Source organism: Hyperolius riggenbachi, chromosome 1, assembly GCF_040937935.1.
Source record: "Hyperolius riggenbachi isolate aHypRig1 chromosome 1, aHypRig1.pri, whole genome shotgun sequence".
Taxonomy (NCBI): Eukaryota; Metazoa; Chordata; class Amphibia; order Anura; family Hyperoliidae; genus Hyperolius; species Hyperolius riggenbachi.
In genome coordinates this window covers 607,419,559-607,433,330 of record NC_090646.1, presented here as the reverse complement: position 1 = coordinate 607,433,330, position 13,772 = coordinate 607,419,559, and the positions used below count along the sequence as shown (strand labels likewise).

The following is a 13,772-nucleotide window of genomic DNA, read 5'->3' as shown; positions in this document are numbered from 1 at the left end:
AGGCACTTCAGCTTTTTACCACAGCCGAAAAACATTTCCCAAAATTGGCCTTCATTTAGAATGGGGGCATAAGACTATGACTGTTAAATTGTGATCTAATCCTAGATCTAGGGACAGTTAGTGACATGACTATTTTTTGTGTAAAACACTGTTTGTGGATTTTTTTTTTTTTTGTATGAATAGGTATTTGCCCTTCTGTGTCAGTAGTTGTTTTAAATACCTTTTCTGTGCATTAACAAAAAAATGATCCAAGGTGGCAAACTAGAATAGTGTGTAAATAAATAAATGTGCAGATGGAAGTGCAGAACGCTAACTAGCTACAGTAGCACAATTCGAAGGGTAGGATCTATTATGCAGCAAGTAATATGATGTAAGCAGGAAAAATGGGCAAGTGCAACAAACTGGGAAATTCTGACAATAGACCAATCATTCTGGCTAGTTGACTGGGACAGAGAATCTCCAAAAATGGCAGGGCCGTAGGTTGCAGCTTGCTGTGTATCCTCAAATAGTGTACCTATTTCAACCTCTCTTTACACTGGCATGACAATCAACTTTTCATTACTCTTTATTATTATTATTATTTTTAGTATTTATATAGCGCCGACATATTACGCAGCGCTGTACAGTGTATATATATATATTGTCTTGTCACTAACTGTCCCTCAAAGGAGCTCACAATCTAATCCCTACCATTGCCATATGTCTATATTATGTAGTGTAAGTACTGTAGTCTAGGGCCAATTTTTTTAAGGGGAGCCAATTAACTTATCTGTATGTTTTTGGAATGTGGGAGGAAACCGGAGTGCCCGGAGGAAACCCACGCAGACACGGAGAGAACATACAAACTCTTTGCAGATAGTGCCCTGGCTGAGATTCGAACCAGGGACCCAGTGCTGCAAGGCGAGAGAGCTAACCACTACGCCACCGTGCTGCCCCCCATATAGTGATTTGGTTTGCTTCTGTCTGCAAGTAATGTCATCTGTGTAAAAACAAGTCCCCCCAGCTATCAGAATAGCAGTAGTATGTCATGGTAATATTGATTAGAATTGTCTGAGATGCTTAAAATTTGGAGTTTAAGATTTTACTTTAATTGCATGCAAACATATGCAGCTTGAAATTGGAGCAGTCAGCTACTGCATTTGATTTGATTAGTCCAATTCCAAATTGCACGAATTTGCATATAATATATAAAATGTGCATCTGCTAAAAATCAGTAGCGTCTCATTGACCAGCTCTAGTGCTAAAAACATTTATTACTGGTGACAGGTGACTGGACATAGTAAAATTTACATCCAAAGCTGATATGAGGCACCCAGTCGCATTATAATAACCAAAGCCACCAGGATTTTATGTAGAACGGTGCTAAATGCCCCGTATTGAGAACACTGCAAAGTTCATTGCCTTGTAAAATGGTAATTACATGTGAATCGCTGCCCCTTGTTCAGTACAAACCCCATAATACATTGCTTTAGGTCAGTAGGTGGAGCCATGTTAATTACTCCTCTTTTGCCAGGCTTACATTTGGAGCTGTTGATAGCACACCTAGAGCCATTAATTTCCTACATACAGCTGTTTTAGTATTTCCCCTCACCAGTGCAAGGCCTGGATTTGTACAATTCCATATTTGGTAAGTTGAATTGGAACCGTAAAAAACACCTGCTCTAGAGGCCTTCCTGGCGTACAAAGTCAAAAAGTAATGATTTGCGCTGCTTTGCACACTCTTCTGTTGCATTATGGGTGTTACATTTTGTGTAGAGGAAAGTGGTCAGGCTTTTTACCTGCATTGTTCATTATGTGTTCATGAGTATTTCAATGTTCCTTCTTCTCAGTTGGATCCCAGTTTTTCTTATATGCAGGTGGAGATGGGGCTTAAATATTTAGTTCTCTGTATGTTTTATGCATAATTTTATTTTGCAGCTTTGTTCATATAATGGTTGTCTAGATTTACTTTGCAGTTGAGTAATTGTCTCCATTTTTATGTTTAAACAGGTATGACATCTGCACTTACAAAAACAAGCCTTGTGGCACTTTGGGTGAGTGTCTTCAATACAACAATGAAACATTTGTAAAGTGCTTTTCTCCCTTGGGACCCAAAGCGCATAAGCTTGTCTCAGATCAATACATAGTGGTGTGTACAGGGGGAAAAGTTATGTGATCATATATGCCAGACTAAACAGGCAGCTTTTCAGTTTTGATTTAACAGTGTTCAGGGTTGGAGCTGTCTTAAAGGGAACCTTAACTGGCGGGGAAAAAATAAATTCACTTACCTGGGGGCTTTCCCAACCCTCCTGCAGACGTCCTGTGCCCGCGCCGGTCCTTCGGTGCCCTCCGGTCTCCCTCCGCCGCTAAGTTTCGTTTTCGGACGACTGCCAGTCGTCCTCGGGCAAAGCGTCATCTTCTTCCGCATTCCCCGTCGTAAAGCGCGTCCGCATGACGCGTTTGGCGTCATGCGGACGCGCTTTACGGCTCTTTACGACGGGGAATGCGGAAGAAGATGACGCTTTGCCCGAGGACGACTGGCAGTCGTCTGAAAACGAAACTTAGCGGCGGAGGGAGACCGGAGGGCACCGAAGGACCGGCGCGGGCACAGGACGTCTGCAGGAGGGTTGGGAAAGCCCCCAGGTAAGTGAATTATTTTTTCCCCACCAGTTAAGGTTCCCTTTAAAGGAATACTGTAGGGGGGGATCGGGGGAAAATGAGTTGGACTTACCTGGGACTTCTAATGGTCCCCCGCAGACATCTTGTGCCCGTGCAGCCACTCACAGATTCTCCGGCCCCGCCTCCAGTTTACCATTAGACCATTAGAAGCCCCGGGTAAGTTCAACTCATTCCACAGAGTAGGGGCAGTATGACAGAAAACTCTGGCTCCAAAGTTTTGTAGTTGAACTATGGGTGTGGTCAAACTTTTTGTCTGAGGTTGTGGGAGGTGTGACCAAGTTGCAACAAATCCTTCTGGTATCCAGGGCCTAGGTTGTGTAGAGATTTGAATGTTACCACGCCTATTTTGAAAAGGATTCTTTATTTTATGGGTAGTCAGTGTAGTGAGCAAAGGATTGGTTTTATGTGGAAATAGCGGTGGTTGGTTTGTCTTGTGGCAGCATTCTGTACTAGCTGCAGGTTGTGTACCTCTTTGTTTGGAAGGCCTGCATAGATGCACAAAGGGCGTTGCAATAGTCCAGCCTTGATGTGATGAAGCTGTTAACTAGGGTTGGAAGATACTCTGAAGGAATGAGGAGCTTCATTTTTGCAATATTCCTTAAATAGAATCTGTACTCTAAAATTTTTACAGCAAAAAGCATACCATTCTATTCATTAGGTTCTCCTGGGCCCCTCTGTGCTGTTTCTGCCACTCTCTGCTGCAATCCTGGCTTGTAATTAACAGTTTTAGGCAGTGTTTACAAACAAACTAACCAGCTTGTGATAGGCTCACATAAGCAGAGTGTGTGAGTCATACAGAGCCTGCAGGGGGCCTGCAGAGGGTGTGTATCGCTTCTATCCAATCACAAGCAGCCCTGCACATTCCACACATTCCAGCCTTAGCCGACACAGCCGACAGAAGAAAACAGATTAGATCATATAACCGAGATAACACAGCCATTGTGCAATTAGGAAAGGCTGCAGTAAGCCAGGGCACATTAGAACAGGCAAAGGAACTTATAGGATAAAAGAACGAAGGCTGAACATTTTGTTACAGAGTCTCTTTAAGTACAAGAAGGAATGTTTCACAACAGGTGAAATTTGATCCTGAGGTTGAATTCCCCATCAGGCAGTAAGCCCAAGCTGCGCACAGTGTTGGAGCTAGTAAGATCTGAGTGGTGTCAACTGTGTCTGGAGCTGCCTTGCTGTTAACCACTGACCTCCAATGACCAGAATCTCAGTTTTGTCAGCATTTAGTTTAAGCCAGTTTTCATTCATCCACTCCTGAAGCTCAGCTCTAAGCATGTTTGTTTTTGGGATGGGGAATGTCATGTTGTGTCTGAATGACAAATATAGCTGGGTATCATCACCATAGCAGTGGTATGTCAGACCATGTTTTTGGATGATTTTTCTGAGTGATGGTAACACGTACTAGATTAAATTCACACAACCATCCCCTGAATGATTTCATTGATGGAAACAAATATTATGCTGTGTGCTCTGCCAGGACTTTATAGATATGACTACTGATTTAAGATCAGGCCTTATATTTCCTACAGTGCCTATTAAGAGGTCATTTTTTTTTTTTTTTGTGAACATTTTTTTTATCAGGTCATTCCAATCAGTGTTGATGGTCCTAATCAACACTGTCCTGGATGACCGCTTTATCGTATTGCTTGAAAGAAAATAAATATGGCTGCCTCCATATCACTCTCACCTCAGGTTCACTTTAACCCCCTTGGTGTTATGATTCTTTCCAGATTTGGGGGTCTAAAAGAGGTGCAAATTTTTTTTTGCATGCTTTTAGATCCTAAAACCTGGAAGCCTGGATCCAGCGATGCAGTTTTTCCACAATCCTCTGGGTGGTGCTCTAATTCTGTAGTTAGATTGCCGGCTGTCGTCATGACGACAGACGGCGATCTCACCAGGGGGAAACAGAGCCTCAGAGGAGAGGAAGAAGAATGGCGCTCGCTGTGCGCATTGCTCTGCATAAACCTCCCCAGCGGCTACCACAAGTTCAGCTCAGGGTTACCACCCCTGGCATGTTTTTTCACCCACTCGTGATTACTGTTAAGGAGGTTAAAGTGGACCTGAACTCTTGCAAAGACTCAAGGAAAACATAACAGAAATGCACCCCATATGTATTTAAATTGTTTAGCCTGTGTAATTCCCCCTCATTTGTGTCTAATCACAAGTTGTAATTTGATCTCTCCCCTGTGTCACATGACTGCCTATAGCAGATAAGCCCATTTGAAAGTACAAGCTGTAAACAATGTCTGCTTCTATGAATCAGGAAGTAGAAACCGCAGATTTATTTTAGGATTTGTATCAGCTGTAACAAAGAAATGTTTTTAGTTTAACCACTTGCCGACCGCGCACTCATACCGCACGTCGGCAAAGTGGCAGCTGCAGGACCAGCGACGCAGTATTGCGTCGCCAGCTGCAGGCTGATTAATCAGGAAGCAGCCGCTCGCGCGAGCGGCTGCTTCCTGTCAATTCACGGCGGGGGGCTCCGTGAATAGCCTGCGGGCCACCGATCGCGGCTCGCAGGCTAAATGTAAACACAAGCGGAAATAATCCGCTTTGTTTACATTGTACGGCGCTGCAGCAGCGCCGTACGGCAGATCGGCGATCCCCGGCCAATCAGCGGCCGGGGATCGCCGCCATGTGACAGGGGACAGCCTGTCACTGGCTGCACAGGACGGATAGCGTCCTGTGCAGCCCCGATCACCGGGGATGAGCAGATAGGAGAGGGAGGGGGGAATTTCGCCGCGGAGGGGGGCTTTGAGGTGCCCCCCCCCCCCCCCGCAACATGCCAGACAGGAGGAGCGATCAGACCCCCCCAGCACATCATCCCCATAGGGGGGAAAAAAGGGGGGCGATCTGATCGCTCTGTGTGCCAGCTGATCTGTGCTGGGGGCTGCAGAGCCCACCCAGCACAGATCACAAAAAATAACGCTGGTCCTTAAGGGGGGGTAAAGGGTGGGTCCTCAAGTGGTTAAAGGATATTACGCTGTTGTGTATCTTTTAGAGCAGAGAGGAGTTCTGAGTTCAGGTCCACTTTAAAGGAACACTCAAGCCAGGAAGAAAAAAATCAGTTTGACTTTGCTGGGGCTTCTACCAGCCCCCTGCAGCCATCCCGTGCCCTTGCAGTCACTCACGGAGCCTCCGGTCCCCCACGGCCAGCTAGTTTATGCTGACAGGGAGTCGGCAGGCTTTCTGCACCAGCGCAGGCCTGGCCACGCGTATCCTTCTTCATGTTCTCATCCTCAATAGTGTCCTGCACAGACGCAGAATGCTATTGTGGACAGGAATGCGAAGAAAAATATGCGTGGTTAGGCCTGTCGGGCCTGTCAGCGAAAATGAAACTAGCTGGCGGTGGGGGACTGGAGGCTCCGTAAGTGACTGCGAGGGCACAGGATGGCTGCAGGGGGCTGGTAGAAGCCCCAGGTAAGTAAAACTGATTTTTTTTATTCCTGGCTTAAGTGTCCCTTTAAAGAGAACCTGAGGCGTATGAAACAAGAATGAGAGGATCCTCCAGAGCAGGGGTCAATGACCTTTTTGGCTGAGAGAGCCATACACGCCACATATTTTAAAATGTAATTCAGTGAGAGCCGTACAATATTTTTCAAACTGGGACAGTAGTTCTCACGTCCCTATTGCCATGGTGATGTGTATACAGTTGATCCGCCGGGTAGCAGCAGTGTCAGCACGTCTTCAGCTTCTCTTTGGTTTCAGCAACATCAGCAATTTCCCCGAGAGCCAGGCAGGAAAAATACAGACTAACAGCTTGTACAATTAGCTAGCTGACTGGGGGGTTGATTCACTTTATAGGACGAGATCCCCACACTTTGGCCCAATAGGATGCTTGTCACTTGACATGACCCTGTCACTGGACCTGACAGGGTCCAGAGTGGGACAATAGGAGCAGCTGTTAGTTTTGGGGTAGTGCGTGTAAGTTAGTAGTGTATGCTACAGCAGTAGCTACCCTACTTTGAAAATGTTACTTGCGCTGCCACACTAAGCTGCGCTGCTTGAGTAGTGTAGTTAAATGAATAAACCCCTACTGATTTGTATGTGAGCCAGCGGTTGCCATCAAAAGAGCCACATCTGGCTCCCGAGCCATAGGTTCCCTACCCCCTGCTCCAGAGGCTTTCCACATCTTCCTGGATACTGCCACTGCTCAGGACCATCTGGAAGTTTGCGTCTGTGCTTCATGAACGTGCGTGGCTGTACTGCGCAAGTGGATAAGTGGCTTCAATTTACTGCGCAGGCACGGCTGTACTCGCGCAGGCACAGTATGGCCGTACTTGTGTATGAAGAGGAGCATGGCCATGATGACTTGTCTGACAAGCTCTTGTTGGACATCCTTTGAGGGTGGAGTGGAGGAGGACACTGGAAGCCTCTGTAACTAAGAAAAAGAATGCATTTTTTTTATTGTTTTTTTGTTTTTTTTTTGCAAATGAAGACCTCTGCTTTTACCTTAGCTGTAGAGTTAGTAGTGGCTCATGGATGGCTCTTCTGCAGTGAGGATTTGCATGAGATGTGTAAAAGGGTAATTGATTTTGCTGTTTGGCCTCATCCCCTTTAGCCCCCTCCATTTTACCTTACTTAAGTGTCCTCACTTGAGGCGATGAGCCTGGATTCTGTGTCTTTCTTGTAATTTCTTGTAATTGTGGCCAGGGTTAATTTTAGCGGGAGCGCGGTCTGTCTCAAGGTGTTAAATCATTACTGCAATTCTTACTAATGCCCAAATGTGTATAAGCTGTGCTGTGTAATATTAAACCCAGAGGTTGTAAATCTGGTCAACTGAGCGCTGCGATCGGCAGGTTTATAATAGACATGCATTGTCCAAAGCAGGTTAGTCCACCGGGTAGTGTAGGTTACCTTATATTCCATCAGTTTTGTCATTGCTGTAAGGCTCACCATTGTTTCGGGCCGTGTAGGATCCCCTTTATCAAACTACAATGCTCACACACTCCTGGGGGGTTGGAGCATTGACCGTTTTTCCACTTCACACACTCCAAGAGGCATTGGAGCATTGACAGTAGCCCACCTCACACATTTCTGGTGGCATTGGAGCTTTGACAGTGGCCCAGTGCACATCCTCCAGGAGGCATTGGAGCTTTGCTAATGGCCCACCTCATGCCCTCCAGGAGGCGTTGGCGCATCGACAATAGCCCACCTCACACACCTGTGGTTGTGTTGGAGCTTTGACAGTGGCCCAGCTCACACACTCCTGGTGGCGTTGGAGCTTTGACAACAGCCCACCTCACACACTCCTGGTGGCGTTGGAGCTTTGACAACAGCCCACCTCACACACTTCTGGTGGTGTTGGAACTTTGACAGTTGCCCACCTCACACACTCCAAACACTCAAGGAGGCATCACCAGTTACTCACCTCACATACACCTGGGCTCTTTGGAGCTTTGACGGTGGCCCAGCTCACACAATCCTGGAGGCATTGGAGTTTTGACAGGCTAAATTGGCTGCATGTAGCTCTCCTCACTTTTTACCTCACTCACTTCCTAGCTGCCCATCTGGCTGAAAAAGAAAATAGTCCTCACAGACAGAAAGTAAAAATTCCTGATATGGATACGGATAAGCATAAGTGACCAAAATGATTTTCCCCTGAAGTTGGGCTTTAAACCTATTATTGCATCTTTGAATAACATGCTTTTCAAAGAGTTAACCTGGTCTGTCTTATGACCCATGAGCCACAAAACCAGCAAAATTACTTCTGTTACCATGAATCGCTGAGCAGAATACCTGGCTTCAACTACCTCCTTCCTCTGCTGCTGAAAGATGACCTCTTTTTGGCCAGCATTGCAGTTTGGACATGTACATACACTACAATTTCCTGTCCGATCACCTATCGATCGGACGGGAAATCGCATTGTGTGTTCCAAGCATAAGGTTGGAATTAAATTGTGAGATTATCTGAAGGACGGTCAAGGCTAAATGTTCTGGAAAGCATGGCAGAAGATGTCAGAGCTTTCATAAAGCGTCCTCTTGCTCAGCACTGTACAATAAAGATGCCTTAAATGACAAACCTTCAAACATAAGTACAAACTATGAAAAAGGGAGAGAAGAGTTTCCTGGCCAATCAAGTTAAGTCTAGCGAGGTTTTTTTATTCTTAGTTGAATTCTCCTTTTATCTACTAATTGTACATTTTGAATAATCCCACAGGGCAGTGTGACACCATCAACTGGGTTTATAATGACCTCCGCGTTTGGAAAGAACTAACAGTACTTCAAACAGTGATTTTTAACCACTGGAATTCCTCAGAGATAGAGGAATCCGGCATGTCCTTCAGCTTGCCAGTTACCACACAAAGCCAAGATAGACATTTAAGCTCTTCCTGTCTCCATTTTACTCTTTAGGTTGGAGGGTTTGCTCTTACACAAATTTGAATACACTTATATATAAATACTCCGGAAACAGTGATTTGCTTCAATTTTTTCATGCAGATAATAATAATCTTCCTTTAGGAGAGCAAAGGAATCATACAGAATAGACATATAGTCTTTCTACTTCCTCCATTGACTCTTTTTTGCCGGCCTAGGTGATTTGGGTGAAGTATGTATGTACAGGATGGTCTGTGTGTGTACAGTGGCCACTGTATCTTACCATAGCAGCCATTTATATATTGACAGCAGGGATAGGCTGAGGCTTTTTAACATTGTTTTATTGTATTTTGTACCATTTTTGCATGCATAGAGATTATCTTTATCTCACCAACTTTTCCAATTTAATAAAGTGATTGAATATAAACAGTGCTATAAACCAACATTTCTTCATATGCGCTAGCACGGTTGCACTGCCCCTCATGTGGAGGGACATAACTTGGTCAAATTCTTAATCAGAGTTGACAGTTGGAGGGTTTTGGAGGTTTTTAGTTTGTTTTTTGTGTATATATAAATACATTGACATTTTACACATGGTGCACTACAGTGGTTTTATGTGTTTTTAGAAGTGCAAAATTAAAAGCACATGCCAAAACTTTCTCACTTTAGCCATATATTTTGATTCTGTGTGTGGATTGCTCGACAAATACATACAGGTGAACCTGGAAAAATTAGAATATCGTGCAAAAGTTCATTTATTTTAGTAATTTGATTTAAAAGGTGAAACTAATATATGAAATGGGAACCCTTTGCAGGTGTTTTGGATGAATTAGCCGATTAGAGTGTGACAGTTTGAGCCTAGAATATTAAACATTTTCACAATATTCTAATGGTCTGAGATTTTGATTTTGGGGTTTTCATAAACTGTAAGCCATAATCCTCAAAATTATAACAAATTAAGGTTTGAAATATCTCGCTTTGCATGTAATGAGTCTATTTCCTATATCTATAAAGACAAAAGAAATACAGAGAGCCCAATATTGTGTAGTATGCAAAACAAGGGGTTGGAAATGAAAAGTATATAATGTGTATATACTCACAAACGTGGGTTACCGCCTAGGGTAACCACTGTATAGGCAGGTGAGGAGATTAGACCTGTCCTCACTCAGGATTAAAAGTCGCTCTCTGTAGATAAGGAAAAATGGGGATCAACCCCTCCACCAGGGGTGGATATTGATAATGTAAGCGTGAACAGAGGCACCAGCAGGGTAAAAGGTTCTAAAAGGCTTAAAATCCCTCAGAAGGTGGTGCTGGACTCGCCTTACCGAAGCAGACAAGATACCGTCAGTTTTTTTCCATTCAGACCACTGCAGCTTTAACAGTTTATTGCTCGGTCATACAACCTACTATCTAAATGAATTTTACCTCATTTTCTTGTCACTAATACAGCTTTCTTTTGGTTAATGCAATAAAACAGAGGCGCCAGCAAGAGTAAAATATTTAAAAACCGTCTAAAAGGAGGGATGTAGGTGGACTCACCTCCCTCATGTAAAGACCAGCCAATGAGCCGTCAATAGACAACAAATATTATTTATTGGGGATTCTCCAAGTATATGCAACGCGTTTCACGGGCAACACTCCCGCTTCATCAGGCAATCAAAAACGGAGAAAACACATTAGTAGGTCTAGTTCTGGTAAGAACGCCTCTGACAGAGGAGTTCTGAGGGTGTGGGCGGGTGATTGGGTGACCAAGGGGTAGATTAGGGTCTGATCTGATGGGTAGCAGTGACAGGTGGTGACGGGTGATTGACGTGTGATTACAGGGGAGAATAGATATACACAGTACACGGGGGGAGGTCTGGGGGGGTCTGAGGTCGTTCTGAGGGTGTGGGCGGGTGAGTGGGCGCCCTAGGGGCAGATAGGGGTCTGATCTGATGGGTAGCAGTGACAGGGGGTGATTGATGGGTGATCAGTGGGTGATTAGATGGCAGAACAGATGTAAACAATGCACTTTGGAGGTGATCTGAGGGTGGGTCTGCGGGCGATCTGATGATGTGGGTGGATGATCAGATGCCCAGAAGAGGGCAGGTTAGGGTTCGATGTGATAGGTGGCAGTGACAGGTGGTGAAAGACAGGGGATTGACAGGTGATTACAGGGGAGGACAGATGATTACAGGGGAGGATAGACAGGTGATTACAGGGGGGGGGGGGGGGTTGTCTGGGGAGGATCTGAGAGTGTGGGGGGGGGGGGTGATCAGGAGCCCCCAGGGGGCAGTTTAGGGACTAATTTAAAAAAGAGCATTGACAGATAGTGACAGGGAGTGATTGATAGGTGATTAGGGGGGTGATTGGGTGCAAACAGGTCTGAGGGGTGGGCAGGGGGGGGGGTCTGAGGGGTGCTGTGGGCGATCAGAGGGAAGGGGGGGCAGATCAGTGTGCTTGGGTGCTTACCTGCGTGGCTGCAGCCTGCCCTGGTGGTCCCTCGATCACTGGGACCACCAGGGCAGGAGGCAGCCTGTATAATACGCTTTGTATACATTACAAAGCGTATTATACACTTTGTATGCGGCGATCAGGCATCTAGTAACTAGTAACTCCAGTTACTGCGCAAGGAGGGCGGAGCCTGTTGCCGGCGGCTGATCGCAGCACGAATGACATGATCGCCGCATAAACAGAGGCGCTATTTGTGACCTTGAGACTATACTGTGTACTCCTATCTGTTTATTGCCTGAGGAAGCGGGAAAATACCCGTGAAACGCGTCGCACTGTTTGTTTTGGAGTATATTAACCTCATTGGCGGTAATGATGAGCTCAGCTCGTCTATTACCGCCGGAGGGCGCCGCTCAGGCCCCGTTGGGCTGATTTTGATATTTTTTTTTCTTTTAAACAAACATGGCATCATCACGATCGTTGCCATGGCGACAGGGGAAGCCCTAAAGGAAATCCCGTTCAGAACGGGATTTCCGGATGGGGGTGGGAGGGACGCCGCAGGGAGGGGGGAAATCATGTAGCTAGGCTAGCTACATGATTAAAAAAAATAATAATAATAATAGTGCTGCGCCGCCACCCTGGCGCATTTAACCTCCCTGGCGGTTTATTAAAATCCGCCAGGGGGCAGCAAATACGTTTTTTAAATTTTTTTTTTCTTTTTCATGTAGCGAGACAACGTCTCGCTACATGATAGCCGCTGCTCAGCCCCTCAAAGAACGGGATCTCTTGGAGGGCTTCCCCCGTCGCCATGGCGACGGGGCGGGATGACGTCATCGACGTCGTGACGTCAAAGGGGAATCCGATCCACCCCACAGCGCTGCCTGGCACTGATTGGCCAGGCAGCGCACGGGGTCTGGGGGGGCGGCTGCGGCGCGCCTGATAGTGGCGGATCGGCGGGTAGCAAAGTGCTAGCTGCGTGTAACAAAAAAAAAATTATGCAAATCGGCCCAGCGGGGCCTGAGCGGTACCTCCCGGCGGCATAGCCCGACCTCAGTCCGGGCTTACCGCCAGGGAGGTTAATAGAACGCCAGGGTGGTTAATAAACCTGTTGTCATAAAACCGACGGTATCTTGTCTGCTTCGGGAAGGCGAGTCCACCACCACCTCCTGAGGGATTTTAAGCCTTTTAGAAACTTTTATCCTGCTGGCGCCTCTGTTCACTCTAACATTATTTCCTATATCTGTATCACCTTTTAACCACTTGAGGACCGCGGTGTTAAACCCCCATAGTGACCAGGCCCTTTTTTAATAATTGGGCCACTGCAGCTTTAAGGCCTAGCTGCAGGGCTGCACAACTCAGCACACAAGTGATTTTCCCCCCCACCTGCCTATTTTTTTGTTTATTTTATATACCCCGCTCCATCCCTCCCCCCGTCAGCCAATCACTGTGATCGGCTGTCATAGGCTTCAGCCTATGTAGCAGCGATATACATCGCTGCTACAGGAAGCTGCTCTCTTGCTTCCTGACTCTACACAGCAGCTGCAAGATGCGCTGCTGTGAGAGAAGACAAGCACGCATGGAGGAGAGGGGAGGCGGGGACTAGTGGAGGAAGTGGCCGCCAGCTCATAAGGTAACAGGAGCGGGCGGCCGCGGGGTGGAGGGGGAGCACGCATGGGGGCAACCATACCAGCTATACTGGGGGCACCTAGGCTAACTATACAGGGACAACTATACTAGCTATACTGGGACACCTATGCTAAGTATACAGGGGCAACCATACTAGCTATACTGGGGGCACCTAGGCTAACTATACAGGGGCAACTATACTAGCAATACTGAGGACACCTATGCTAACAATACAGGGGCACCTATACTAGCTATACTGGGGACGCCTATGTTAACTATACAAGGCAACTACACTTGTTATACTGGGTAACTAAACTATACTAGCAATACTGGGGCAACTATACTGCCTACACTGGGGCAAATCGGGGGGGGGGGGGGGGGTTTGCTGCCCAGCCTCCCTACTCCTGCAGCCATGCCCCTCTCCCTTCGGTACCCCCCAATTTACAGTAGCTTCAATAAACTTTGTAAAGTGCTATGAAAAATGTCAAGTCCTATACAGTGTGTGTATGTATGTATGTATGCATTATTATATGTAATTATTATACAAAAACAGGCTTATTCTCCAGCTTTTGTAGCCAGTTGCGAGCATTGCATCTTTTTCTGCTTAAAGTGTAACTGTCGGGCATAAAATCAAAAATCGATTCTTTATTTTTATCTGGTAATCCAGTAATAAGGATGCCAACCAGGCAATCCAAAAGTTAAAATCACTATTACTTTTCTTGCTGATCAAT

The 13,772-nt window shown here is 46.0% G+C and overlaps 1 protein-coding gene across 6 annotated transcripts in view; it reads left to right on the top strand.

The window, feature by feature from the left end:
• ADAMTS6 (ADAM metallopeptidase with thrombospondin type 1 motif 6) overlaps window positions 1-13,772 on the top strand; it is a 410,266-nt gene that overhangs the window by 175,330 nt on the left and 221,164 nt on the right. For all 6 annotated transcript variants that reach the window (XM_068249826.1, XM_068249813.1, XM_068249820.1 and 3 more), the window contains one exon: window positions 1,990-2,033. In XM_068249826.1, the coding sequence (XP_068105927.1) occupies window positions 1,990-2,033 (44 nt within the window). The remainder of the gene's footprint in view (window positions 1-1,989; window positions 2,034-13,772) is intronic.